Consider the following 27,339-nt stretch of genomic DNA (forward strand, 5'->3'; position numbering starts at 1 on the left):
AAGGGAGGCGCGGAGTGTGCGTGGAAGTGCCTCCAGCTTCTGCGCCCAGACTTCGGCGGGCGAAGAAGAGGGCGGGGCGCCCCGGAGCCGGGCCGTCCGGGAGAAGGCGGCGGGACGACCCGGCGCTGGGGGAGCTGAGCGTCGGCCGCACTTCCGGAGCTGGGCGGGCGGCGTCAGCGGAACGGGCGGTTCCTGCCTCGGCGTAAACAAAGGCAGTCTGCGGCGAGAAGCGAGCTGGAGGTGGGGCGGAAGGGCTGGAAGCAGGTACCGGCCCGAGGCGGACCCCTGCCCGTCCTGCTCCCGGCTCTGAGCCCTCGCCGCCCCCCGCCCGCGACCCCCGCCAGCCGGCGAGAGGCCGTCCTTGGTGAGGCGGGCCGGGAGGACGCGAGCGCGGGCGGCGGGGAGCGGCCCTAAAGCCGTGCCTTTCGCCGTCGCCGCCTCGCCTCGCGCCACCGTGCGTCTCCTTCCTTTTCCTTTGTCTTTTCCTCCGTCGCGGGTGCGGGGATTGTCGGTGAGCCGAAGTGCAGCCTCAAGATGGCCGATGGCTACGAGGACCTGCGGGAGGACGAGCTCCCGGGGCCGGCCTATGAGGGCTACGAGTCCGCGGAGCTCGCCTGCCCCGCTGAGCGCAGCGGCCACGTAGCCGTCAGCGACGGGCGCCACATGTTCGTCTGGGGCGGCTACAAGGTCAGTGGGTGGCCGGGCCGCGGCGGGCGTCGCTCGGCTGTTACTGGGTCGGGGGCGGCGGGCCGGCGGGAGGACCAGAGCGGCCGACCCGATCGCCTCCCGCGCCCCAACGTCGCGACTCCGCCCATTGGTCCCTTGTCCTCCGCGAGTGTGGGAATCTTCCCACGGGTCTCCGTACCGTCCCAAGCCTCCTGGTCTGTTGTCACGCCCGCCTTCTGCTTACAAAGCCCGCTCCCCGCCCCGCGCTGCTCGCGGCCGCCCAGCGCGCTCTGTTTGACATCCGAGCGTTATCTGGGGAGGGCACGGCGGGCGGTGCAGGACCGCGAAACGTGTTTTATTTAAAAGAGTTGGGGGTGTATAAGGTAACGGTGTGTGAGATCACTCTTATCCTTTATCAGGTCTACCTAGGAGCACATTACCCTGTGGAGCCGGGCTCAGGTGGCCCACTGATACCGTGGCCCACTTATGGGGAGGCGGCAGTGTAGGAAAATGCCTCGGAATTCCCAAAGGCCGCAGGAATCGTCTTATTGAACCTTACCGCCTGTTCAGGTGTCCCAGCTACATCCCAGTGTTATTGGAACGCTTTAGGGCTATTTTCCTTTTGGTTTCAGCTGAGAAAGGATGTTTTTCACAAGAAATCCCTATTAAGAAAATTAATGGAAAAGCTCTAGAAGTAACCAAAAAAATCAACAGGAACAACTTTTAACTACAGAGTGCGGCTCTTTGACCCCTACTCGTGAACAATATGATTAGTTACCAGTTTAGAGCATTTACTTGCATTTCTTCTCTTTTCCTCTGTCTGGAAATCCTACCCAAGTGTCTCCTATTTAAACCTTCTCACTAGTTCTGCCCTTTGCTTTTAGAGGTTCCCAGTAGCACTCCACATTCTAGAATCGTCTTATTTTCATTTGCTGGGGTGGTTCTGATCTATTCCTACCGAAAATATTCTTTTTAGTCTCTTTTGGTTTTAAAAATGATCTCCCCCCATCCCCATTTGCTTGAAATCTAGTCCGCTACACCTGTACCTTCCATGACTTGGAAGCACTTCTTGATTCTGGTAGTAGATTTTAGCTTATGGTACAGTTGATCATAGTTGACCGTCTTTGAGATGACTCTCAAAAGATAGATGGGATAAAGCTTTCCTGATTACTTCATTTGGTTCCTTTTTGCCAATCCTAATTAATCTGGAATGTTTTCCCCAGCCTCCAATGAATGTGTTCAGAGGAGAGTATTTGGTAGGAGGAAGGTGGCCAGTATGTGGTGACCTTAATTAAAACGTAAGTAATTCCCTTGGAGAAAAGTAAACCTGTTAGTCTTCAGCCTAAACTACTTTATTCGTAATTTTATTTGTAAAACTCAGCAGTGTTGAGGGAATGGGACTTTTCACAAAGAAGGAAGGTGGGCAGAAGGAGGGTTGTCAGGGTGGAAGATTTCTGAAGCGATTTGTGGAGGGCCTGGATGCCTAGGGCTGAGGCCAGGTGGAGAAGCATGATCAATGAAGTAAGTTGGTGGTTCCAAACCAGGCCATCCTCCCCATTTTGGCTAGAACCCTGAGTACCACAAACAGGCAGCCCTTGGAGATTGTTTTGATGGCAATAAACCTTAGCTTCCTACACAGAAGTCAGCTTTCCTCCTCCCACCAGCCTGATGTATTCCAGGTCAGCCTGCTATCTTGCTTCCAGCCTTTCCTTTCCTAAGTGATGGAGTGGAAAGAGAAATGTTTACATGGCCAGCTGTTCTATTCTCTGTAATACTCAAGCTTGTAAGACTCTGACACCCATTTCAGTGAACTGCAACAGTTTACTGTATATCGACATTGTTCAGAAAGTGGCCAGGGTGGTTCAAAGGCTGGAGAGCTCAGGCAGTGGCTGAAGCTGGAAATACAGGGAAAGGAGGCGGGAATTCTGGTTCCACCATTCCTTGCTAAGCAGCCTTGGGCAAATTACCTTCCTCTCTGAAAAACCTGTGCCAGCTATTTGTTACGGTGGTTGTGAGGATTAAATAAAGCACTCCATGGACAGCACTTAGCTAGTTCTGGCATATGGTAAGCTCAGTCTGTTACCTGAAGGGAACTGGATCAGAACAAGGAACAAAATTTTGCACAAGGACTTAATATTTTCAGTTCTGCCCTCTCTGCTTCTTGGTGGAGAATGGATGGGTGAAAGGGGAGAATGGCTAGAATACTCTACATCACCTGTTAGTGATCAGGTACTTTTTTTTTTTTTCTAATTTATCTATTTTATTTATTTTTGGCTGCATTGGGTCTTCGTTGCTGCGCGTGGGCTTTCTCTAGTTGCGGCGAGCGGGCACTACTCTTTGTTACAGTGCGCGGGCTTCTCTTGTTGCAGAGCACGGGCTTTAGGCACGCGGGCTTTAGTTGTCGCTCGCGGGCTCTAGAGCGCAGGCTCAGTAGTTGTGGCACACGGGCTTAGCTGCTCCACGGCATGTGGGATCTTCCTGGACCAGGGATCGAACCCATGTCCCCTGCATTGGCAGGCGGACTCGTAAAACAACTGCGCCATGAGGGAAGCCCCAAGGATCAGGTACGTTCAAGGCAGACCTTTCTTTAGCGTGCTGACCATGGCACAGGTAATCTCCCATGAAGTCATGCAAGTGAGATTTGGTGCATGGACTATTCAGGATAAAGTGGCCTTAGAGATTACCTGAAGATCTCTTAACTTCCTGCACCATTACAACTGCTGTATCAAAAATTTGTCTATATTAAGCATTACCTTGAGTATGTGGCATGGTGCTGGGAGGATTGTGCATTTGATAGAACTGTTATAACCTATTTAACTTTTCATAACTCTCAGTATCTCAAATAAGATATACAATATGTATACAATATATATAAAATATACAATAGTGCCTCTTTAGAATACAAATTATTTTTTATATTTGCAATTTTTTTTTGTTTCTTTGTTTTTTCTTAGAGTAATCAAGTCAGAGGATTATATGACTTTTATCTGCCTAGAGAAGAACTCTGGATCTACAACATGGAGACTGGAAGATGGTAACTGTGGATATTATGAGGGGGAATAAAAAATCCAAAAAAGGTTGCAAACAAAAACATACTCTGTAAAACCCACACTAATGAATAAAAATACTTTAATTAAAGATGCTAAGCTATCTATATATTCTGAAAACAGTGTTCTGCTAGTTTAGCTTAGCTGCTAAGCTTAGATGCTTTTGCATCTCTTTAGTAGTTCAGTAATTACTAGATGCTTTTATGACCTTGAAGAAATTTCTATTCAGAGCTGTGTCAAGTATTATAGTAATATTAAAGAGGTAGAGGCTTCAAATCCTGGAATGGAAATATAATAAAAGTTCCATATATTTTTTTTTTTCAAGATGTTGTCTTTGTTGTGTGCTATCTTGAATGAGAAAAGAATTTCCAGATTGTATCTGCTAGAAATAAAGGTAGTATTCTATTTTAATGAGCTCTAATATTAAAATTTCTATGCAAATCCCTTTGAAATAGTACGTTTTGCCTAAAAAACAAAATTAACTTAAATTTGCATACAAACTGTGGATATTCTGAAAGGACCTTTTGCCAGTTTCATACCAGTATTACTCGAGTATGTTCTTAGCAGAATTAATGTGATTCTCAAAATACTGGGTTGGCCGTGTTTAGGGACTTATAAAGTAGTTTTCCCCATCGTTTGCTTTGTGAAAACTTTGTGCATTACATACTTTAGCATATTAGAGATCTCAGAACTAGGAGAATAGTAGTTCCACTTGATTTAAAAGGTCAACTAAAAATAAACCAGGATTATTTTTGCACATAGCCAGTCAGTGTTAATCTAGCTGTTTGATGATCTTTTTCTAGAGAATTGGACATTTATAATAGTATTCCTTTAATATGGAAATTCTAATATTTTCTTTTTTTTTTTTTTAACTTTATAGCTACTTTATTTATTTATTTATTTATTATTTTTGGCTGTGTTGGGTCTTCGGTTCGTGCGAGGGCTTTCTCTAGTTGTGGCAAGCGGGGGCCACTCTTCATCGCGGTGCGCGGGCCTTTCACTATCGCGGCCCCTCCCGTTGCGGGGCACAGGCTCCAGACGCGCAGGCTCAGTAGTTGTGGCTCACGGGCCCAGCTGCTCCGTGGCATGTGGGATCTTCCCAGACCAGGGCTCGAACCCGTGTCCCCTGCATTAGCAGGCAGATTCTCAACCACTGCGCCACCAGGGAAGCCCTAAAATTCTAATATTTTCTTTTAACAATTCAGCCCCATAAGGAATTTTACAAATTAAGCCTATCAAAACAAACCTTGGGAATTCCTTGACGGTCCAGTGGTTAGGACTCTGCACTTCCACTGCAGGGGGCACGGGTTCGATCCCTGGTTGGGGAATTAAAATCCTGTGTGTCGCATGGCACAGCCAAAAACAAATAAAAAACTTAAAGCTTAGTTAGCATAGATGAAGTGATATTCTGAGCAAAAGACCTTGAGTGTCGTATTAATATTCTGAATCTTAGAATTACTAGCTTTTTGATTCAGATTCACTTTTAGATTCAGAATGAGTTAAAACATGTAAAGAGCACTCAGAGGAGAGACTGGCCTATAGTAGGCACTACCTGAGTGTTGGGAGTATTACATAAGGTCCGAAACAGATTCGTTTGAATGGCTAAAAGGTGACTGAACTAAAAACACCTATTAATCTGTCAGGACTGAGATACTGAAGTTTTTTTTCTTTTGGGTTCTTGGCCCACTCAAAAACAAAAAACCATCATTTATGGCCAAGTAAGTAGAAAAGCAAACAATTTAGTTTGAGAAATGTAAGATGGTTTGCTCCTAGAATAATAAAATGACACGTAGGCTTTTAGAACCTCCCATGCTGCCATGTGTAGTACCTGCTGGCACAGCCTGTGGAATGGGTGAAAGGGATGAGTTCATTCTTTTAAGTAACTTTAGAGCTAGAAGAGACCCTCGACATAGCTACTCAGCCCGCTTATTTTTTCTTTTATTGTGGGAATAGAATTAGAAGAATGAATAGATTTTTGCATTTCTTCCTTTTTGGGAAATGTATTTACATTCAGTTTTTTCCCCCTTAGGAAAAAAATTAACACTGAGGGTGATGTTCCTCCTTCTATGTCAGGAAGCTGTGCTGTGTGTGTAGACAGGGTGCTGTACTTGTTTGGAGGACACCATTCAAGAGGCAATACGAATAAGGTTGGTGTTTCTAAGGATTATGGTTTAAGGCAACTTCGTTCTTTTTCAGAAAACTTCAGATTTCTAAGGTTAGCCCATACTTATTCTTGTTCCAGTTAAAAAATACATGTACTTGATTATGGTATGAATGTGCATTTTAGTATTTTTGTCTACCAGCCGGTATTTACCTGGGCCTTCTGTAAAATCAGCTTTGGTTGGTAAGGTGTGTGCAGTAACTTCCTAGGTTGTTTTTCTTTGTGTTCTTTGCAGCTACTTGTTCTTTCAGAACCCTGGAGTATTAGATGAGTATTAGTAAACTAAATGAAAACATGCAGTTAAGGGGGGGGCAGGGTAAAATTTAACAGGCCACAACTCAAAAAGCCATAAGGAGAAATTAACACTGACAGATTTTATATACTAACATTCCTATAACATGGCACCATAAGATACTGTTGTTCAGACTTAGTCTGCATCTTTACCAAATAGGAAAAAGGTATCAGTTTTTCTCTCCGGCCAGTAAGAGACAGATGCAGTCAGAAAGGTGCATGTGATATAGATAGACTCTTAAAAATTCATTTATTTGGCAACTTAGTAAGCACCTTAATGCTGAGCACTTGCTTAGACATGGAGACAGAGATGAATGACACCGTCCCCGCCTCTAGGAGCTCACATTCTAGAAGGGACACATATAAGTAAACGATTTCAGTAGCATATCATAAAGAGAAACACAGAGTCAGCTCGTAGTAATGGCTCAGTAAAAATTGTTGAAACTGAAAAAGAATCCTTACCATTGTGTTTGGTAGGACAGAGGAACAGAAAAATGAAGTCTTCACCGAAGAGGTGATGCTTGAATAGAATCATACAATTGGAAGGGGTAGCCAAGATATAAGTACCAAGATGCAGAGGTATAAGCAAATATCTTGTTCATGGACATGCCAAGTGATTTGCTGTAGATGAGCATATGGCTGAAGTGGTTTCAAATTTCAAACTGCGCTTCTAGAACTCTAGGGATTTCTTTGAGATGCCTTGGGACATGTGTGAGAGAAGCATATGGTGTTGGGCAGGCTCCAGACTGCCCCTTCCTCCTCCACTTTAACAAGTGTAGCTCCACTTTTATTTTTATCTAATTTATTTATTCATTCACAGTTCACCTTAGGGTTCACTTTAAGTGAATAGTGTTGCACGTTCTGTGGGTCTGGACAAATATAATGAGATATATCCATCATTATAATGTCATATGAAGTATTTCACTGCTCATAAAAATTTCTGTACTCCGTGTATTCATCTCTCCTCTCCCCCCAAACTTCTGGCAACCATCGATCTTTTTATTGTCTCCATACTTTTGCCTTTTCCAGATGGCATAATTGGAATCTATTTTTCTTTTCTTTTTCCTTGAAGAGAGAGGTTCAAAGCCTTTATGTCTGTAAGACCATTCATGGCCCATGCATGAGTGGACCTGACAGGCTCTAGGTGGCAAACTTCCCCGCTAAATACTGTAGCTTTTCTTCCAATATTGAGCCCTGTCCCACTAGTCCTGCCTAGCAGCCGCGTGGAGGTGCAGGGGGACATGTGTTGGGTATTTGCTCATAGGAAGGCCACAAGTTTTGTGCCTCTTGTCACAATGAACCCAGATTCCTGTTGGGTATGCTGTAAACAGAGGAGCCATTTCTTCAGGCCCTTATTTTTATATTTAGGCTTTTGCTAAAGATTTTGTTTGAAGAAAGGGTTCCGTGCCTAAAAGGTTTTGTGAGGCGCTACTGTAGGCTGTAGCTGAGCCATGTATTTTTCAGGGCCAAGGGGGAGAAAACTAAGTTTGACACAACATGAGGAAGCTTGGGAAAAAGAGAAGCTGTGGCTTTAGGGGAGTGGTCAGAGAAATGGTAGTAGTTAACTGACTAGAGTTGAGGAAAGGAAGCTTTAGGAGTCTAAGTAAAAAAAAAAGATTTATTTAAATACCTGGATGTGAAAGACAGACGAATACTTAATCTTTTCAGATTTATCCTTAGCTCCTAGAGTTAAGTAGGCACTTAAGACATGTTTGTTAAATTGAATTTGAAGATGAATTACTAAGTCTGATTTTTTGGTAATACCATCCTGATACCCGTAAATTAGATCAGTACAACTCAAAGTGCCTATCTAAGGCCAAGAATGTAAATCAACACGCGTTCTATTCCTTCATCAAAAAAGTGTGGTATGGGAAAAAAATAAGCTGAACTAAACAGGGTACACAGTGACTTAGGTAATTTACATTCTGGCAGAAATTTCTTATCTAGACTCAGACCAGTAACACTTTGCAGACTAGCAGCCAGTCTGCAGTTACACTTTTAGTAGTACTGAATTAGATGACATTCTTACTAGCATGAATGCAATAAAATTAAATGCCAAGGTTGAATTTCTTTCATGTAACCAAATCTAACTGAAATCATTGCTTCTGACAGTTCTACATGCTGGATTCAAGGTCTACAGACCGAGTATTACACTGGGAAAGAATTGACTGCCAAGGAATTCCTCCATCATCAAAGGACAAACTCGGTGTCTGGGTATATAAAAACAAGTGAGTTAGCAGCACTATAGGTTTGGGTTTTTATGTGGAAAGTGCTTTGCCATCCAAGTATCATTAACCAATAACCATTGTAACAGTAGAACACGCCTTCGAGCGCCTATGAGGATTAAGTGAATTGATGGTAAAGCACCTAAGACATAAATGTTAACCATATTAGCCATTATTATTTGAATAAGTAGTTTTATATACTCAAGTGTGCCTTCTCAACTCATGGATAAGACAAAATAAAAAAAAATCTCTTGTATCCTGTGGATGTTTGACTTTTTAATGTCTTGGTTTTTTATCAAACAGGTTAATATTTTTTGGAGGGTATGGATATTTACCTGAAGATAAAGTATTGGGAACTTTTGAATTTGATGAAACATCTTTTTGGGTAAATGAAGTTTCGTATTTGCATATGGCCTACTTAGTCTGTTGAAATAATACACTTTGTTTGCTATTAGCTTTGTTCATTTTGCTCTGTTAATAAACCAGACAAAGGCTATATGATTTTACAAGCATTACTTGTAAAATAACTCAGATTCTTATTTATTTTCTGTAGAATTCAAGTCATCCAAGAGGATGGAATGATCACGTACATATTTTAGACACTGAAACATTTGTCTGGAGCCAGCCTATAACTACTGTGAGTTACTGAAGAATAATGAATTATTAAAGCAAGGCTGCTTAGACGAGAAGGAGAGTTGGCAGGTGGTGTAAAATTGACAGTTCGTTATTCTGCAAGGAGTCTAAAACTCAAAAAAGTTTAATGAATGTATAGACTAGCCCAGCATCTATTATCTAATAGCTGTTAAAGTGGTATTGTTTGTAATTAAATAAATGACCTAGTGCTGGATTGGAATTTTAAGTTACTCAAATATTAGATTTCTTTTTCCTCTGACACAGATGTCATATAATATGCTAGCTTTTGTTTTCAAAGATAAAAGTAAAGCAAGCATTCTATTGTATTAACTATCCCCTTCAGTAATGTAACTCAGAAACTCCCAGTTTGCTAGTCAGCCTTCAGTACTGCTGTCTACTGTAAGTTTGCACTTCAGCTTAAAAGCTCAAGTGTCTTGCACGTTCTTATCCCACATCCAGAGTAGACTCTTTCTGGTATTTACAAAATGTTCACTTATTTATTAAATTGCTTTTATGACTTTACTAGGGTAAAGCACCTTCACCTCGTGCTGCCCATGCCTGTGCAACTGTTGGAAACAAAGGCTTTGTGTTTGGAGGCAGATATCGAGTGAGTATATAAAACAGTTTCAATGATTTGCTTTTGAATTACTCAAAATGATAACTAGTTAATTATCCTTTTCTAGGATGCTAGAATGAATGATCTTCACTATCTTAATCTGGATACATGGGAGTGGAATGAATTGTAGGTATCATTTTAGATAATTATTTAGAAAAGTTTTTCAAAGAAATTTCAATGGATTTTTCCCTTACTCTATTATTAGTATATAATGTACTTGCTTACATTTTCTGTAACTATGAATTTAAGTAAACATAATCACTAAATCCTTAAAGAGGGAATTTAAAAATTTTCAGTTCCCATAACTATGCCTGGTACATAGCATGTGCTCAGTGTTTACTGAAAAGATCTAAAGTTGACTCTTCCTTCAAAGAAAGTAGTTCATTCTAAAGCATGTAGTTAATACCAAGAAGCCTTTTTAAAGTCTCTTTTCAAAATTCCATATAAATTTTTAAAGAAAACTTCTTTAGTATTTCTCTGCATTAAATACAGTAGTGCTTTTAAATGTAGATATTGTAACTTAGCTATTATTTTCAGAATTCCACAAGGCATATGCCCAGTTGGCCGATCTTGGCACTCACTAACACCAGTTTCTTCAGATCATCTCTTTCTCTTTGGAGGATTTACCACTGATAAACAGCCACTAAGTAAGTACTTTTAAAACATTAAAAAGTTATTATATATCATTCATAAGTAATATATGAATAGCTGAAAAAAATCAGTATTTTAAATTTATCAGAGGGCTATAGGGTTGGTTAGAAGGTTTGCTATTAATTTTGATCCTATAACATACCTATAATTGTTTTCATATGACACATCCATTGGTCCAGTAAAAAAATGACCTGGAACACTTTGCCCTGCTAAAGGGCTGTAACATGCAAAGGGCTTACTTGGTTAACTGCAGGAAAAAAAAGGAAATATACTTTCTGTATCTACTCAAAATCTGATTTATTACTGTTCTTACTAAAGCTATGCTCTTTAAATATCAATGTCACGTTAACGGAATAACATACTTCATAGCTCTTTTTCTTTGCTTCAATCAGGTGATGCTTGGACTTACTGCATCAGTAAAAACGAATGGATACAGTTTAATCATCCCTATACTGAAAAACCAAGGTATGAACTATTTAAAAGCTAATTCTCATGCTGAATGAATGAGGTCCATAGAGATTTACAAGACTGGTAATGACTGAGGAAATTTGATTGGCTGCATTCAGTTCATCATTCTTATTATAAGAACCTTAGCATTCACTAAGGTTTAACATTGTAGCTTTTGGAAGAAGAGAAAACCAATGTTATCCTAGTATCAGTGCTTTCTTTTTTATCATCTGTGTTTGAAAAATAGGGCTGGATTTTGATTTTTGCTTCATCATAAAATTACTGACGTTGTTAAAATTTATACTCAAGCTCTTTAGTCAAGTGAGTTGAACTGTTTCTAGGTTTTTCATTAAAAAAACAAAAAGGAACTGGAAAGGAGAGAATTTCAAAACCCTAAAGAATGTTTATGGCAGTGGCGGGGAGGGGCTGGGGGGGAGAATCAAGAACTTTCAATCAGATTTGCAGTTGTGCTGTATAACAAAGATCAAGAAGTCAAATCATCCAAAAAGAGCCTATTAAAACACTGGTAGTTATTTTTCTTGTTAATCTCGAAAAGAATTGTTACAAAGACTGCTAAAGGAAATGATGCAGTCAAAGTTGGTGTTCAAAGCACATCTGGATAATGTCAGCCTGCATTTTTCCCCACACCTCTGACCTAAGTACAGTCATGCTGCTAAGACGTCATCTGACACAAATATTCTTTCCATAGAGTTATCAGGCCTGAAGATGCTTTGTTCCCTCAGGCAGAGTCAGCATCCCTCAGATGTTTTGTGTGAGGCCAACTGGTCCTGCCTATGAAAAGAGGAAAAGAAGCAGAGGGCATATACCACTAATCCCCCGTAAGACTTTTATTGCTAACAAAAACCTAGAGAACAGTTCAGTTCAGATTCCTCATTGCATAAATTAGGAATGGACCAGAAAGATAAAATGGTAACATCCAGATAAAACAGACATTGATTTTTCTAGCTTTTGCTACGTTTCCTTGAGATAACTGCATCTCACCATTATGTTTTCGGCTGCACTAAAGATCTTTAGTCTTTATTTGATCATCTCTATTCTGTAGTTTAAATGATCAGTTTGGTGTTCAGGGTGACTTCAAACTCAGGTTTTTGTTTTAAATGTAGATTATGGCATACAGCTTGTGCCAGTGATGAAGGAGAAGTCATTGTGTTTGGTGGGTGTGCCAATAACCTTCTCGTCCATCACAGGGCTGTAAGTACACTACCCTTTATTAAAGGACACTTCATAATATTGCTGAAGCTTTCTTGTGAAGTACTTTTAATATATTCTTCATGTCTGTTTTTCAGGCACACAGTAATGAAATACTTATATTTTCAGTTCAACCAAAATCTCTTGTAAGGTAAGTAACTTTTTACTTGGTACTTACTTTAAATTGTGTTTCTTAAACACTTTAAATTAGTGCTCTTGAAAAAACAGGTTTATGGATAATTTAAGGGCAATAGCAAGCCTTCACTGATAAAACTATCCAGTTCCTATGAAAATCTTTAAAGTGCTTTTTCTTTTTTGGTAGTTCTTCAAGTGAATGTACTTCTAAACCGTAAAGTGAAATTATTTTTCTCTTTCTTTGTCCACTTTCAGGCTAAGCTTAGAAGCAGTCATTTGCTTTAAAGAAATGTTAGCCAGCTCGTGGAACTGCCTTCCAAAACACTTACTTCACAGTGTTAATCAGAGGTTCGGTAGTAACAACACTTCTGGATCTTAAGGCTTCATAGACAGTGCCTCTGATCACTTGCATGGACAGCAATTCTGTAAACATCAGAGTGACATTGTTTATATAATTATGTGCATTGTTGTAGTTTGCAGCTTTTTAGTTTTAGTGTGCATGTGAATGGCCTAGAGAACCTATTTTTGTGTCTAAAGTTTACAATAAATGTATTTAACACCAGTAACTGTCTTCTATTAAAACAAAAGTAAGTTAATACTTGGGCTTTTTACCCCAAAAAATGGTTATTATATTTCCTATTTGGTAACATCAGGATATATACCTGTAGAAACAAACATTATACTAATTATCCTTACCATTATCAAAATGGTGAAGTTATTTTTTAAAGAAAGACATGAATATTTCAGATTTTTTTTAATGGCACAGTAGTCTATTATGTTGTATTTACAACACTAGGCTACATAAAGGTTTTTGTTTTTAACAGTAACTTCAAAAGGAAAAATATTCTCGATAAGGTTAAGCAGGTAAAAGAAACCTTGGAAGGACCAACAGCTGTTTAGTACTTTTTGACCTTAATGCTTCGGCATAGGGGCTGGGGCAAGTGCTCTTGTTGACTCTAGGCAGCTGTTATCATCTAATTAATTATTTTAAAAGTAACAGTTTTGTAGCTCATAAGGAATGGAAATAATGTATGACTTTATTCTCCATTCTGTTAGGAGACAGACAGAAGAAGAAAGCTGGGTCAGGAGTCTTTAGTGGTAAGCCTAAAAGTGCACTTATGATATTATAGGTTAAGATACTCTGTAACATGCTACTGATAATTACTAGAAGTGGAAAATAAATTGGTACAGAGCTGAATGAGATTACAAGGAAGAAATTAAGATGAAAAGTAAAGGTGTATAAATGCATGGAAATTAGGTGTTATCTCTTAAGCTGAGTCATGGAAATGATTGATTTGTATTTAAAATCTGGTCTAATATGGGTAAAGGCAGAAGAAAGTCTACTCTTTCACTGCTTAATCCTAAATGTTTAACCACCCCCAATCCCCACCACCACCAGGAAAAACACTTGTGATTGGCCTGTAATAGATATACGTTATATACAGTAAACTACCAAGTCAACAGTCTAAGCAGTGGAGCCACTTCACTATTCCATTTCTTTACAGCATGAAATGAATACTTAATATTAACCTCCCAAATTTCAAGAAAATGTAGGAGGATAACTACAGATGTATACAATTAATTAGCATTTAGCTGTCCACAGGTATTTTAGGAAATCCTATCATAGACACTGTTTCCTCTCTATAAAACTGGAAAAAAAACAACAACAATAAGTCCTTTTGGCGAATACAAGGCAACGTTTAGTTCATTTTTAAATGCGGAAGTCTTGTTACATGATGTTTTCATCTCTGAACTTCCAAAAGGCTATATAAAATTGACTCTTCTCAAATATTTTAGGATTTCATTTCAGCTATTTTCTTTTTACATTCAGAAGATTGGGTGCAGACACTTTCACTTTGCCAGGAATGTTTCTTGATAAATCCGTGTCCTAAAAAAAAGAATTGTTGAGTATCTTCACAATCATATTTTCTTTTATGACAATTATATGTCCTCTGCTGTCAAAAGAATGGCATTTCTAAAATTTTCACCCAATATGATTTTACTTATTTTATATTGCTTCTAGTAAGACCGCATTTTCTACCAAAATAACAGCTGCAGGTTCCATCTACTAACAAAGCAATAACTAACTGCTAACATTTTTAATTGCACCACCAATCCCCAGAGGTTTCTAGAGGAATACTTTACCTTTACACTGCGGAATAAGTCTTTTTCTCTTGCTGTTGCTTCCTTGGAATGCATGAAACTATTCAAGGCTGTTTTTGCAGCTGTAAATAGAAAATAGAAAAATCTACTTCTGTTCAGTCAAGAAATGTTTAAACATAATTCAAAAAAAGATTTTAAATACCTTTTCCCTTTTTCTGAATTCCAGGAGTAAGTTTCACTTTGTATCTTTAAAAAGGAATTGCATGTGTTACTAAATAGAGATTACAAAACGATTTATGAGTCAGTGCTGTGGCAGCAGTTTGAGTAAACTCATGATGACTTACTTATAGTTTGTCATGGTGTTGTATGGGGCACATATTGGAATGGCAAACAGGAGTACATCTTCAGGATGTGGCTGCCCCGTCAAAGAGTCAAACAGATTTTCCTAAAGAGGGAAAACAAAAACGATTATAAAAATAATTTATACCAGTCCTAAAAGAGGAAAACTCTAATAAAACACTGTCAGAATCAATATATTTTATCATTTTCTGATAAACAGTCTTACACCCTTTGGAGCAATAAAGCAGAGCTTAATGACGATTTTTAAAATGGCACCTATTGAAACATTTAAGAGAAAGGGAGAAAAAACTTGTTGGAGACATTTTTGGTTGTCACAACTGAAGCGAGGTTGGGGGAGGAACTAGAGTACGACTGACATCTGCTAGTGGGTAGATGCCAGGGATGGGACAACTCCCCACAACAAAGAATTACCTCCTCCAAAATGTTAATAGTGCCAAAGTTGGGAAACCCTGGGCTAGAACAGTCTTCTCTCATGCCTGTCCTTAAGGAGAAATTCTATGGCTTCTTAGAGTTCCCATTTTGTGGACTGCGTTCAAGATTACCCATATTTATTTAACAACAGGAGTAAATTTAGATTTAGGACAAAACACTTGCTACAGTTGGTGCTTACTATATGCAGTGAACTTTTCTAAACACTTTATGTATATTATCTTAATTCTCAAAACAACTCTCTCAGTAGGGGCAATTATTATCCCCATTTTTCAGATGAGAAAACTGAGGTGTATAGAATGTTTCCAAGGTTGTAGTTATATGTAGTAAAGTTGGGATTCAAACCCAGAATGTGTGACTCCAGAGCTTGTAGTCTTTTCAGTTTTAATTAGTTAGAAGTTGTGTGTCAGGTATTCTGGGAACTGGATTGCAGTTAGTGTTGTAGTAGGAACCCCAATACAAAATCATACCTCATTTCCCTGTTGGTCCAGATCTTGCTCTTCCTGTTCCAAATATATAAAATTTTAAGTCAGTTATAACTTAAATTGAAATTCTAAACCATTAAAAACTATGAGGAGAAAGAAAAAGTGATAAATAAGACTGTGAGTAAATTAATATGTGTATCTAATATAGCAGAAAAGCAATGCCATTCAAAGAGAAAAAAGACTGTTTCCCTAAAGTTTCAAAAAAAAGACTTCCACAGAATATATGCTAAAGTAGTGAATGCTATTAGGACAATTTAAAGTGACAAATAAGCTTGATAGGTTTGCCAGGGGGAAAGAAAATGGAGAATTGTGGTGAACAGAACTTTTATTTGCTAGTCTCTGTTCAACAGTTTTAGGATGAATTTTTCACATGTTACGATAAGCTTAATTTTATTTGCTTATTCACATTAAAAAAATCTATCTGAAGATAATCTATTATTGATGAAAGAACATTCATAATTAACACCTCTGAATATCTGAATCTAGGGTTTACAGAATAGTATAAAAATTTGAGGACAAAAATGAGTTTTAATATTACTAAACAACACTGTTCAGGGAAAAAAGAAAACAGTATCACTTAGGATCCCTGTAAGCACCACCTGCACTGAATAGAGCACACAATTACAACCAAAGCTTTAACTGCCATAAATAAAAATACAAAGTGAGGGCTTCCCTGGTGGCGCAGTGGTTGGGAGTCTGCCTGCCAATGCAGGGGACACGGGTTCGAGCCCTGGTCTGGGAAGATCCCACATGCCGCGGAGCAGCTAGGCCCGTGAGCTACAACTACTGAGCCTGCGCGTCTGGAGCCTGTGCTCCCCAAGAAGAGAGGCCGCGATAGTGAGAGGCCCGCGCACCGCGATGAAGAGTGGCCCCCGCTTGCTGCAACTAGAGAAAGCCCTCGCACAGAAACAAAGACCCAACACAGCCAAAAAAAAAATAAAAAATAAATTAAAAAAAAAAAAAAACAAAGTGAAACAATTTTTTTTACAAATTGATAAAACAATAAATCCTTTGTTCAGAATTTCAATAAGATATATATATATTCATGCAAGAAGATATACGTAAGGGGGGGCTTCCCTGGTGGCGCAGTGGTTAAGAATCCGCCTGCCAGTGCAGGGGACACGGGTTCGAGCCCTGGTCCGGGAAGATCCCGCATGCCGCGGAGCGGCTGGGCCCATCTGCCACAACTGCTGAGCCTGCGCTCTGGAGCCTGCGAGCCGCAACTACTGATCCTGCATGCCACAACTACTGAGGCCTGCACACCTAGAGCCCGTGCTCTGCAACAGGAGAGGCCACCTCAGTGAGGGGCCCGCGCACTGCGGCGAAGAGTGGCCCCTGCTCACTGCAGCTGGAGGGGACCCGCATGCAGCAGCAAAGACCCAACGCAGCCAAAAATAAATAAATTAAATAAATAAGAAAAAAAATAGCTAATCAGAATTAAAAAAAAGATACGTAAGGCTGGGCTTTTGTATTCAGTTGATAGAGCAATTAGGCAACTATATTAACTGGAAAAATTGTTAACATCTCACACTGTGTAGCTAGGTTCAACATCACGTAGGATACTATAACATACATATATTCTTATAGAAAAACCTAGAAAAGTGCAAATTCCTTTCCCACTCATCATCAAGATAATCCTAATTATCTGTTTTATTTTAACTAAGTTCCCACCAGAATCTAGCCTCTCCATAAAATTTTCTAATGGCTTATGATAAACTTTTTATGAGCTATCAACACTACCATTTTTATGCTTATATACTGCAATTTTAGTCTTTTAGGTTGTATTTCTAAGATGACTTTCCATTAAGAATAGCGTTACCACTCATCCTGGTTTTAGCACTGTAAATCCCATGTCCTGGGAACCCTGGGATGGTTGGTCACCCTAATTAAGAAGCAAAAGCCCACATGTGTGGTAGCCTTACCTTGTCATCATGTGGATCATCTACAGCCAAGTCTTGTAACTCATGAGTTGTAACTTCAAGGGATGGAGTTTCTTTCTTTATGCTGTCTGAAACTCTTGGTCCGCCTTTAGGTTTCTGGGGCTGTTTCTTCACTGGTTCATCCTTTATTTTACCTTTCTTCCCCTTCTTCCCTTTTTCTTCTTTGTTTGAACCTGCAGACTTCAATTCATAGAGGGAAAACCAGTTAATGTTGTCAGTATTTTAACAAAGTATTGAATGTAAAGCATATGATAGGCAGTGGTCTGGATGCCCTTGAAAAACAAAAGAAGAAAATGTTTTTAGATGTTATTTACCCCTAGCAATTTCATGATGAGCTCACGTTCTTCTTCATCTTGGTCCTTGTACTTTTCCTTCATTTTTTTCATTTTACTCTACAAAATAAAAAAATTTTGGTTGGAAAAATTCAGCAGTAAAAAAATGTCAACACATGTTTTGTAAAGAGAAGGTGCTACTTTATTTCTGTCAAAATTGCTTATTGAGTAAGGCACCATTATAACAAACAACATGAAGTCTATAAAGATGGATAAACCATAGTCCTCACCCTCAAACAATTTACCATCTGGCGGAAAAAGAAGATACACAGAAGAGTAAGGACAAATTAATGCAAAATATTCTAAATGCAAACAAGTTTACTTTTATGATAATTTAGAGAAAGGAGACATTTTTTTCACCTTGAGCAAGAATTGTAGGGAAGAAATAAAGCACAACTAAAAAGATGCATAGTACCTGGGAATACATGAACAGCAAGATTATAAGGTAAAGACAGAGCAGAGTAGTAATAGCAAGTCATCGCACTTGGTTGGCATCAGGATACACATATAGAGGAAGAACAGGAAATAAGGCAGCAAAGCTTAGCTGGGTATTTATTGTAGAGTCTATCAATACTTCGAATTTTATCAGTTAAACTACTGATTCTTTACTCTGGGTACACATCCAACTCACCTGAGCAGTTTTTAAAACTACAAACATAGAGGCTTCACCTTCAAAGACTTTTTATCTTGACTAGTCTTAGCTAGGGCCCAAATAACAAATTTTTAAAATTTTAAAGATTGCTTTAACCAAGACACACAAAAATCCACTTAACTATAAAAGACTGATAAATCAGACTTCATTAAAATTAACAAATGCTGCTCATCAAAAAACACTACTACAGGGACCTCCCTGGCTGTCCAGTGGTTGGGACTTCGCCTTCCAATGCAGGGAGTGTGGGTTCGATCCCTGGCAGACAGCTGAGATCCCACATGCCTCTGGGCCAAAAGACCAAAACATAAAACAGAAGCAATACTGTAACAAATTCAATAAAGACAAAACAAAAAAAAAAAAGTCCACATCAAAAAAACCCCACTTAAGGCAATTATACTTCAATAAAGATGTTTAAAGAAAAAAAAAAAAACAAAAAAAAAAAACCCCACTACTACAGAAGTGAAAATGCAAGTCTTGAAACATGAAAAGTAGCTATAATACATATAACCAAGAAAAGACTTGTATTCAGGATTTCAAAGAACTCCTATAAATCAACGAGAAAGCTGGACAACCCAACTTTTTAAAGCCAAATTAAGTTTCAGTATACACACACCTGAATGACTTAAAAAAACGCTAACAATACCAAATGTTAGTGATGACGTGAAGCAACTGGAACTCTGATACACTGCTTGATGTGAAATTGGTACAAGTACTCTGGAAAACTGTTTGGTAATATCTACTAAAGCCAAACACAATATGTGCGCTATAACCCAGCATTTCCACTCCTAGCTATACACAACAGAAATGCACACTTGCGAACCTAAAAGATACATGTCTTCGATTATCAACAATACAGCAGACAGAAATTGTGGCAGATCCATCATTGGAATGCTATTTAGCAATGCAAATGAACTACTGTTACACACAACAACATGGATGAGTCACAAGGTTGAGTGAAAGATGCCAGATCAAAGAATATATACAGTATGATTGTTTTTTTACATAAAGTTCAAAAACAGGCAAAATAATCTACAGTGATTAAAGAATAATGTTTTTCTCTGGTGGGGATACTATTTATAGAAAGGGACAAGGGTGAGCCCTCTGGAGTAATATAAACATTCAAGTGTCTTATTCTGAGTGGTGGTTTCACAGATATTTGTGCATATAAAAACTGAGCTAAAAACAAGATTTGTGCATTTTACTATGTGTACATTACACCTCAAAAAACAAAACCCCAAGAATAAAATAAACACTATTACCAATAAATTGAACCAAGAAATGGAAAACCCAATAAAAAGAACAGTTTCTTGGAAAATATAACTTAGGAAAACCAACTTTGAAAAAACCAGAAACCCTGAATGATAATCACTAAAAAAAATTAGTTAGAACTTAAAAACCTACCCATATATCCCTAAATATCAGGCCCGGGTTTATAAGCAATTGCTAAAAAAATTTCAAGGAACAATCTCCATTTTACACAAAGTACTAGAGAGCAGAAAAAGGGAAAAGTATCAAACTTACTTTATGAAGCTGGTATCACCTAGATACCAAAAACAGGCAAGGACAGTATTAGGGGCCAGTTTAAGAGATTTTCTTAAGTAATTTACCACACTAACTCATGAAGGGAGAAAAATAATACATGCAGAAAAACCATTCAATAAAATTTAACTCATCATTATTAAAACTAGCCCTTTGTAAAGGGTATTTATCAACAACCCACAAGAAACATCCTACAATGTTAAAGATCTCAGAAATAGTCCCTTTAATGTATAACAAAGAAGCACACTATTGTTACTTTTATGTAACACTCTACTGATGTTTGAGCCAGTACAAGGTGAGAAAAATAATAATAGATGTTAGGATTAGAAGAGAAGAAAAGCCGTTATTTGTAGACAGTGACTGCCTGAATTTCATCTGTAGATGAAATATTAAATATTCAGTGAGATTGCCTAATACTAGATCTACACATGAAAATTGTCTTTCCATATACCAGTAACTAATAACCATGAAGTGGAAGTTTTAAAAATACAACATTTACTGGACTTCCCTGGTGGCACAGTGGTTAAGAATCCGCCTGCCAATGCAGGGGACATGGGTTCGAGCCCTGGTCCGGGAAGATACCATGTGCCGTGGAGCAACTAAGCCCGTGCGCCACAACTACTGAAGCCCGCGTGCCTAAAGCCCGTACTCTGCAACAAGAGAAGCCGCCACAATGAGAAGCCCGTGCACCACAATGAAGAGCAAACCCCGTTTGCTGCAACTAGAGAAAGCCCGTGCGCAGCAAGGAAGACCCAACGCAGCCAAAAATAAATAAATAAAAAATAAAAATATACCATTTACAAAAAGTAAGACAATTATAAGTGGGAAGAGATAGGATGTATAAGACTCTAAAAGGAAATATATCTTTATTGAAGAATATAAAATATTATGTACTTATGGTCCACATTCACGAACAGTTAGACTCAATATGGTAAAGATAATAGTTCTCCACAAAATAATCTAAAAATTTAATGTATTTTAGTAAAAATTCCATCAGGATTCACCTTGGAACTTATCTGCAGAATATTTCATTGTATAAATGCACCATGTTATTTTTTGTTATTTTATACTATTAGGCATTTATGATTTTCAGATTTTTTGCAATTATAAACATCAACTTATGAGAATTCCCTGGTGGTCCAATGGTTAGGACTGTGCACTTTCACTGCCAAGGGCCCAGGTTTGATCCCTGGTGGGGAACGAAGATCCCACCAGCCGTGCGGCGCGGCCAAAAAAAAAAAAAAAAAAAATCAACTTGATGAATATCCTTAGTGCATACATATGATTTTTTTAGGATAAATTTCTAAAAATAAGAATTGCTGAGTAAGTCAGAGGACAAATGCATTGTTAAGGACTCTTTTTTTTAAAGCATTTATTTATTTACTTATGTGGCTGCTTTGGGTCTTAGTTGTGGCACGCAGGATCTTCACTGTGGTATGCGAGGTCTTTCATTGCGGCGCACGGGCTCAGTAGTTGCGGTGCGCAGGCTTAGTTGCCCTGTGGCATGTGGGATTGTAGTTCCCCAACCAGGAATCAAACCCACGTACCCTGCATTGGAAGGCAGATTCTTAACCACTGGACCACCAGGGAAGTCCTGAATTGTTAGGACTCTTGCTGGAAATTCCCATGGTATATATTCAAACTTTTATTGAATGACTGAACACACATTAACTATTAATTTGATGGGTGAAAAAATTCCCCTTGTTGACATAAGCATTTCTCTGATCCCTGCTCCCCCACCCCCCCAATCTATCATTTGTCTTTCAATTTTATTGATGGTTCTTTTCTCCACCTGATATTTACTTCAATATTTTTAAAAACATGATTAGCCACTAATTTTTAATGTTTCATACCCTCCCAATCTGTAATGATACTTTATCGAATACTAAATTTTAAAATACACAATTTATGGTTCTATGTGTAGATTTTATTCTGCCTCACTTTTCTATCTGACTGTTCCTATGTTAACACATACTGTTTTAATAATTCTAACAGTAAATGTTTTACTACCTAGTAGGGAAATCGTTCCTTGATCTTCTTTTTCAAGATTTTCTGGGACTTCCCTGGTGGTGCAGTGGTTAGGAGTCTGCCTGCCAATGCAGGGGATTCGGGTTCGAGCCCTGGTCCAGGAGGATCCCACATGCCGTGGCAGCAGCTGAGGCAGTGAGCCACAACTACTGAAGCCCACATGCCTAGAGCCCATGCTCCACAACAAAGACAAGCCACCGCGATGAGAAGCACAAGCACCGCAACGAAGTGCGGCCCCCACTCGCTGCAGCTAGAGAAAGCCTGCGTGCGGCAATGAAGACCCAACAGAGCCGAAAATAAATAAATAAATAAATAATTGTATTTAAAAAAAAAAGATTTTCTTAGCTATTCTCTGGTATTTACTCTTTCAAATGAATTTCAGAATTACTTTACCAAGTTAATTAAAATCTCAATTCTTTTTTGAATGACTTCATGTTGAATTTACATATTAATATGAATTGATTTCTTCCCTTCCATATGTATAGTATATCCTTTCACTTATATGAAGCCCACTGGAAAAAAACATAGGAAATTCTGACTACTATGGATGGAAGAAAGATAAAACATGATCTTTACTAAGATTTCAAAGGAATTTAATTTTCCTAAATATATACCTATACATCAGCTCACAATCTCTTTACACTGCTACAACATTTTTTGAAGTACAGTCTATACCCACTACCTCTTCCTTCATTCCTTACCTTTATAAAATATGTAAGAACTGTAATCAAAATTGCATTAATAACTGAAAAAGAAATTACTGAGTTAAATTATCAATGGAGACCAGCATTGCCAGTTATTAGCTAAGTGTCTCTGGCAAATAAATCACAATCTCCTATTACTCTTCTACATAACATGAAAGCTTCTGTACAGATGATCTTAAAAGAACAGAACAGTGATCTCTATGCTCCCTAAACACTATCTTTTCAACTAATTTTCAAAAGAAGTCACACAGGATTATTCTTTTGTCTACATCTTCTGTTTCATTTAAACCTCACAACTTCATTTGTGAATCATGTAGTACTAACTTTAACAGCTCACCCCAAAGTTGTATTACCTTTTGTCCTCGTTTCATTGGCTGCACAGCCGGGACATTTTTGCTGGTGTTCTGATGAGTTTCAATGTGTAGAACATTTTCTTTTTCTTTGTCCTTTCCTTCTATCATTTCTAAATCCCCTGAGTCACTTGGAAGCTTTTTTTTCTTCATTTCCCTAAATATAAATGAAATGGAAACATCTAAGAATTTCATATTCTTAGTACCCTAAAAAAATTACATGGGGAGGGGAACATGTGCAATATATGAGATCAAGGCTTCTGCTTAATTTGTTATCACCAGGCTGCAGTATACAAGAAGTGCAAGTCATCATACAAGAAAAAGCTGAAAATTTTTCTCTCATGCATTTATCATTCTTTCTGTCATCCAGGCTCAAAATACTGTCATCCTTGACTTATCCTGATTCAGTAGCCACATTTAGTCCCTCAACACTTTGATGGCCAGGCACTGGGATTTGTAGTCTTCGTATCAACACGGCCTTGGCAGACGTTAGGTATGCAATAAAACATTTGTGGATTGGTTAGCAGAATAAATGGATTTAAAAAATAAGCAGATTAAAGAGGAAAGGAAAATTCTATTACTGTGATATTTTTCATGTGCGATCTCTTCTATTCCCAATGCCACTGCCCTAAGTCCAGGTCCTTATCACTTGCCACCCAGACTTCCTCCATATTTCCCCCATAATCTGTTCTACATGAACTTCTAGATTATTTTTCCATAACTGTTTACCTATGTCACACTCCCATTCAAAGTCTTCCAAAAGTCCTCCTCACATCACTTTCAGGATAAGTCCAAAACACTTAGCTTGTCATTCTAGGTTCTCCACTTTTGGTCCAATCTCACTTTGCCAATCTTATCTGCCAGTTCACAAACATGAATATTCTGTTCCTTTCACCTCAATCTATCTATCATTTCCCCAAAGCACTTCGAATATTACATCCAAATACCCACCACCTCCTCCCCTTTGATCATACTAATTCTCCTTGGAGTCTCCGACCTTCTTAACTTCATTTGCCTAAGATCCTACTATATCTTCAAGGTATAAACTTCTGATGGTATTTCCCAAAACAACTGAATTCAAAGTAAATTCTTACTCCAGAACTACTGTATCACTTTCAGATAACACTATTTATAGATTTATGGCTATTTCCTGAATCCAGGACTCAAAAGCTTCTTGATGGCATGAACTTTATATTTTACCTCTTTGGGTACTCAGTATCTAGCATAATACCATGTATTCAGAGAGTTTTCTGTAATTGTTTATAATGATTATCTTTCTCAAACAAAAGAGTTTATTATCCACTTCAATCGAGGGCCTCTTTCTGGAGTGCTTTACTAGTTGTAGTCTTTTTCACCCTACAGTAGTTGTCTCAGTTGTCCCTTTCATTCTGCCTCTATCTTTTTCTGTTCGCCTTCTGAGCCCTACTATATTAGAGAAAAAGAAAAGACAAGGAAAAAACCGCAAGTCTTCTTCTTACATAAAAATTTCCTAATTTCAGTACAGGAATGCCTCAGAGATATTGCAGATTCTGCTCCAGACCACTGCAACAAAGTGAATATCACAGTAAAGCGAGTCATGAATTTTTTGGTTTCCCATTGCATATAAAGTTATGCCTACACTCTACTGCAGTCTATTAAGTGTGCAAAGCAATATGTCTTAAAAAAAGCAATGTATATACCTTAATTTAAAAACACTTTATTGCTAAAAAATGCTTACCACCATCTGAGCCTTCAGTGAGTCGTAATCTTTTTATAATAGTAATATCAAAGATCACTGATTACAGATCACCATAACAAATATAATAATAATAAAAAAGTTTGAAATATTGCAAGAATTCCAAAATACGACCCAGAGACATGAAGTGAACAAATGCTGTTGGAAAAATGGTGCCAACAGATTTGCTCCATGTGGGGTTGCCATAAACCTTCAATTTGTAAAAAACACAATATCTGCAAAGCACAATAAAATGAGGTATGCCTGTATTCCTGTTTATTTCTGTCAATATTATCCTAGAATCAGCCTGTCTAATACACTGCAATTATTATTGTACATATTTATGTCATAAAAGGTCTGTCTTATGTTACTTGACCTATCTCACTGATTACAGTGGAAGACTGGGGCCCTAAAACAGAAAAACCTGTTAGAGCTGAATATGAAAAACTAAACAAAATTTATGCTAAGTCTTGGTAATTTTAGTAAGGGAGATCTTTATAACAGCCAAGTGATCTGTCATAACTGAATTGTTAATTTAAAAAAAAAAATGGATGCTTTTCAGTTAAGTAACACAAATACATTTACCTTCTTTCCTTGGCTGACAAATGCCTCCGGCTCTGCAATTTACTGTCGCTCTATTAAAATTAAAACAAAAAACAAGCAAATACAAACAATAACATCACCACTGTTAATTTTTCAAAAGCTAAAGTTAAAAAGTAGAAAATTATTTATTGAGAAGGACATGATGTTCTTCATAAAACTGAAAAAAACCTTTACCATATTAGAAGATTCCTCTTTTGAAGCCAATTTCTGGAGAGACCTATGGAAACAAACAGAAAGAGAAGTCCACTACCCTATAAAAGGCATTCATTTACAAAGTCCCAAAACATCCCCATATCATATGCTTAGTTAATTATCAGCAATCCTACAAATTTTCAAATTTGGTAAAATTAGAAAAAAATATAATCAAATTGCTCATCTCCTCACTTTAAAATATATTTTTAAATAGTTGACATGTATTGGACACTTACTATGTACCAGGCACTGCTAGATGCTTTACATTCATGTAACCTTCAAAACCCTATGAAGGGGGGTACCATTCTCTTTTCACCAAGAAGAAAACTGAAGCTTAGACATAGAGTCACTTGCCCAAGGACATACTCTAAGATTCAATACTGGTCTGACTCCTAAGCCTTTCCTAACTACTCCAATAATAAAGCTTTTACAGCTATGGTATTGTTTACCTGGTGATCAGTAAGACATTAAAGACTAAGACAACTTTTTTTTTTTTTTGTAATGTAACTGCTTTTATTATTAGCATTTATAACCATTTACTTGTTTCTATTTTGACCTAGTTTGGCCACTTTTTTTTTTTTTTTTTTTTTTTTTTATTTTTATGGCTGTGTTGTGGCAAGCGGGGGCCGCTCTTCATTGCGGTGCGCGGGCCTCTCACTATCGCGGCCTCTCTTGTTGCGGAGCACAGGCTCCAGACGCTCAGGCTCAGTACTTGTGGCTCACGGACCTAGCTGCTCTGCAGCATGTGGGATCTTCCCAGACCAGGGCTTGAACCCGTGTCCCCTGCATTAGCAGGCAGATTCTCAACCACTGCGCCACCAGGGAAGCCCCTGGCCACTTTTATATATATTGTGTTTTTCTACCCTGGGTCCTAGGAATTTCTTAAGAGATCTACCCCACTATCAAATGGTGAAAAGATAGTAAGCTCGTAGGACAATGGAGGGTAAAAGCACTGAAGTCAGTCTTGGTATTATTTGTATAAGGATTAACTCTTCTTCACTCCCAGCTTACAAAATAAAACTTAAAATTACAGTTTTTAAATTACCTTTGGGATTGAAGGTGGGACAAGTCAATGGAAGTATCAGGATAATGTAATGTCTCTTCCCCTTCATCCTTCATTTCACCAACAGGTTCCTGATGTTTTACCACCTCCTCAGATTCTCCTTCATCTTCAGAGCTTTCTTCCTGAATTAGTTCATTTAGCTCATCACCACCACTCTGAATAGTAATATCCCCTTGGTCAACCTGAGTCACAAGTTCCACTTCCGCAGGAGTTTCATGTAATTCCTCTTTATCTTCTTCACTGCTACTGTCACCTCCATCTGTTGAATTACCATAAGGAAAGTCAGGAGTGCTATCACCACAACAAAGTTAGATGATTTCCTTGAAAACCTCATAAAAATATTCAATTCACTCCCTCTTTCTCCAAAAGATCACCAGAAAAATGCCTGATCTTCCCCAAAAGTTACTCTGACTTATAGACAAAAGGATACTCTGTATCAGGAATTGTTTGGAATAAATTGACAAAAGGATACTCTGTATCAGGAATTGTTTGGAATAAATTATCTCCAAGATCCTTTACTACAATAAATTTCTTAGACATTGTGACCATTTCTACAATGAAAACTATAGCTTGTCTTTGTTAAGTATTTCCAGAAAGGAGGAAAATAGAAGTAGTTATATAAATTCTGCCACTTTTATTATAATTTGCACATGAGAACTGAAATGAGATAAAACAAGTTACATAACTGGCACACAGCAAGTGTTCACACTTTTGCAAAAGGAACACGGTTCTAGTAGTAAAAATATGGTCTAGTTACCTCACCT

The 27,339-nt window shown here is 38.3% G+C and overlaps 2 protein-coding genes and 1 non-coding gene across 7 annotated transcripts in view; 1 reads left to right on the forward strand and 2 right to left on the reverse strand.

The window, feature by feature from the left end:
- The first annotated feature begins 202 nt into the window (after positions 1-202).
- Positions 203-26,779, forward strand: KLHDC2 (kelch domain containing 2). Of its 4 annotated transcripts, none has more exons than XM_036839431.1 (14): positions 396-687; positions 3,621-3,700; positions 5,743-5,860; positions 8,278-8,393; positions 8,694-8,775; positions 8,944-9,027; positions 9,550-9,630; positions 9,707-9,765; positions 10,177-10,286; positions 10,683-10,755; positions 11,862-11,949; positions 12,045-12,097; positions 13,138-13,179; positions 26,643-26,779. In XM_036839431.1, exons 1-13 carry the CDS (start codon positions 535-537, stop codon positions 13,175-13,177), a joined length of 1,137 nt encoding a protein of 378 aa, XP_036695326.1. In that variant the 5' UTR covers positions 396-534; the 3' UTR covers positions 13,178-13,179; positions 26,643-26,779. The 4 variants fall into 4 exon arrangements, with proteins under 4 accessions (XP_036695308.1, XP_036695326.1, XP_036695317.1 ...); XM_036839422.1 differs by lacking the exon at positions 26,643-26,779 and adding an exon at positions 21,936-22,030; XM_036839440.1 differs by lacking the exon at positions 26,643-26,779 and adding an exon at positions 21,969-21,996.
- On the reverse strand, positions 7,407-7,532 carry LOC118891562. The gene has a single exon (XR_005019118.1). It is a non-coding gene; the product is annotated as a small nucleolar RNA SNORA11 (small nucleolar RNA).
- The window catches only part of NEMF (nuclear export mediator factor), a 53,678-nt gene continuing 40,094 nt past the window's right edge, over positions 13,756-27,339 (reverse strand). The window contains exons 23-33 of one of the 2 annotated variants that reach the window (XM_036839402.1): positions 26,558-26,834; positions 25,495-25,537; positions 25,303-25,352; positions 23,007-23,160; positions 17,713-17,790; positions 17,381-17,578; positions 15,444-15,476; positions 14,529-14,629; positions 14,387-14,430; positions 14,227-14,306; positions 13,756-13,969 (exon numbers count right to left, since the gene is read on the reverse strand). In XM_036839402.1, coding sequence (XP_036695297.1) covers positions 13,892-13,969; positions 14,227-14,306; positions 14,387-14,430; positions 14,529-14,629; positions 15,444-15,476; positions 17,381-17,578; positions 17,713-17,790; positions 23,007-23,160; positions 25,303-25,352; positions 25,495-25,537; positions 26,558-26,834 — 1,136 coding nt within the window. In that variant the 3' untranslated portion in view covers positions 13,756-13,891. The other variant, XM_036839391.1, reaches the window with a different exon arrangement.

This window comes from Balaenoptera musculus, chromosome 2 (genome assembly GCF_009873245.2).
Source record: "Balaenoptera musculus isolate JJ_BM4_2016_0621 chromosome 2, mBalMus1.pri.v3, whole genome shotgun sequence".
NCBI classification, from domain to species: domain Eukaryota; kingdom Metazoa; phylum Chordata; class Mammalia; order Artiodactyla; family Balaenopteridae; genus Balaenoptera; species Balaenoptera musculus.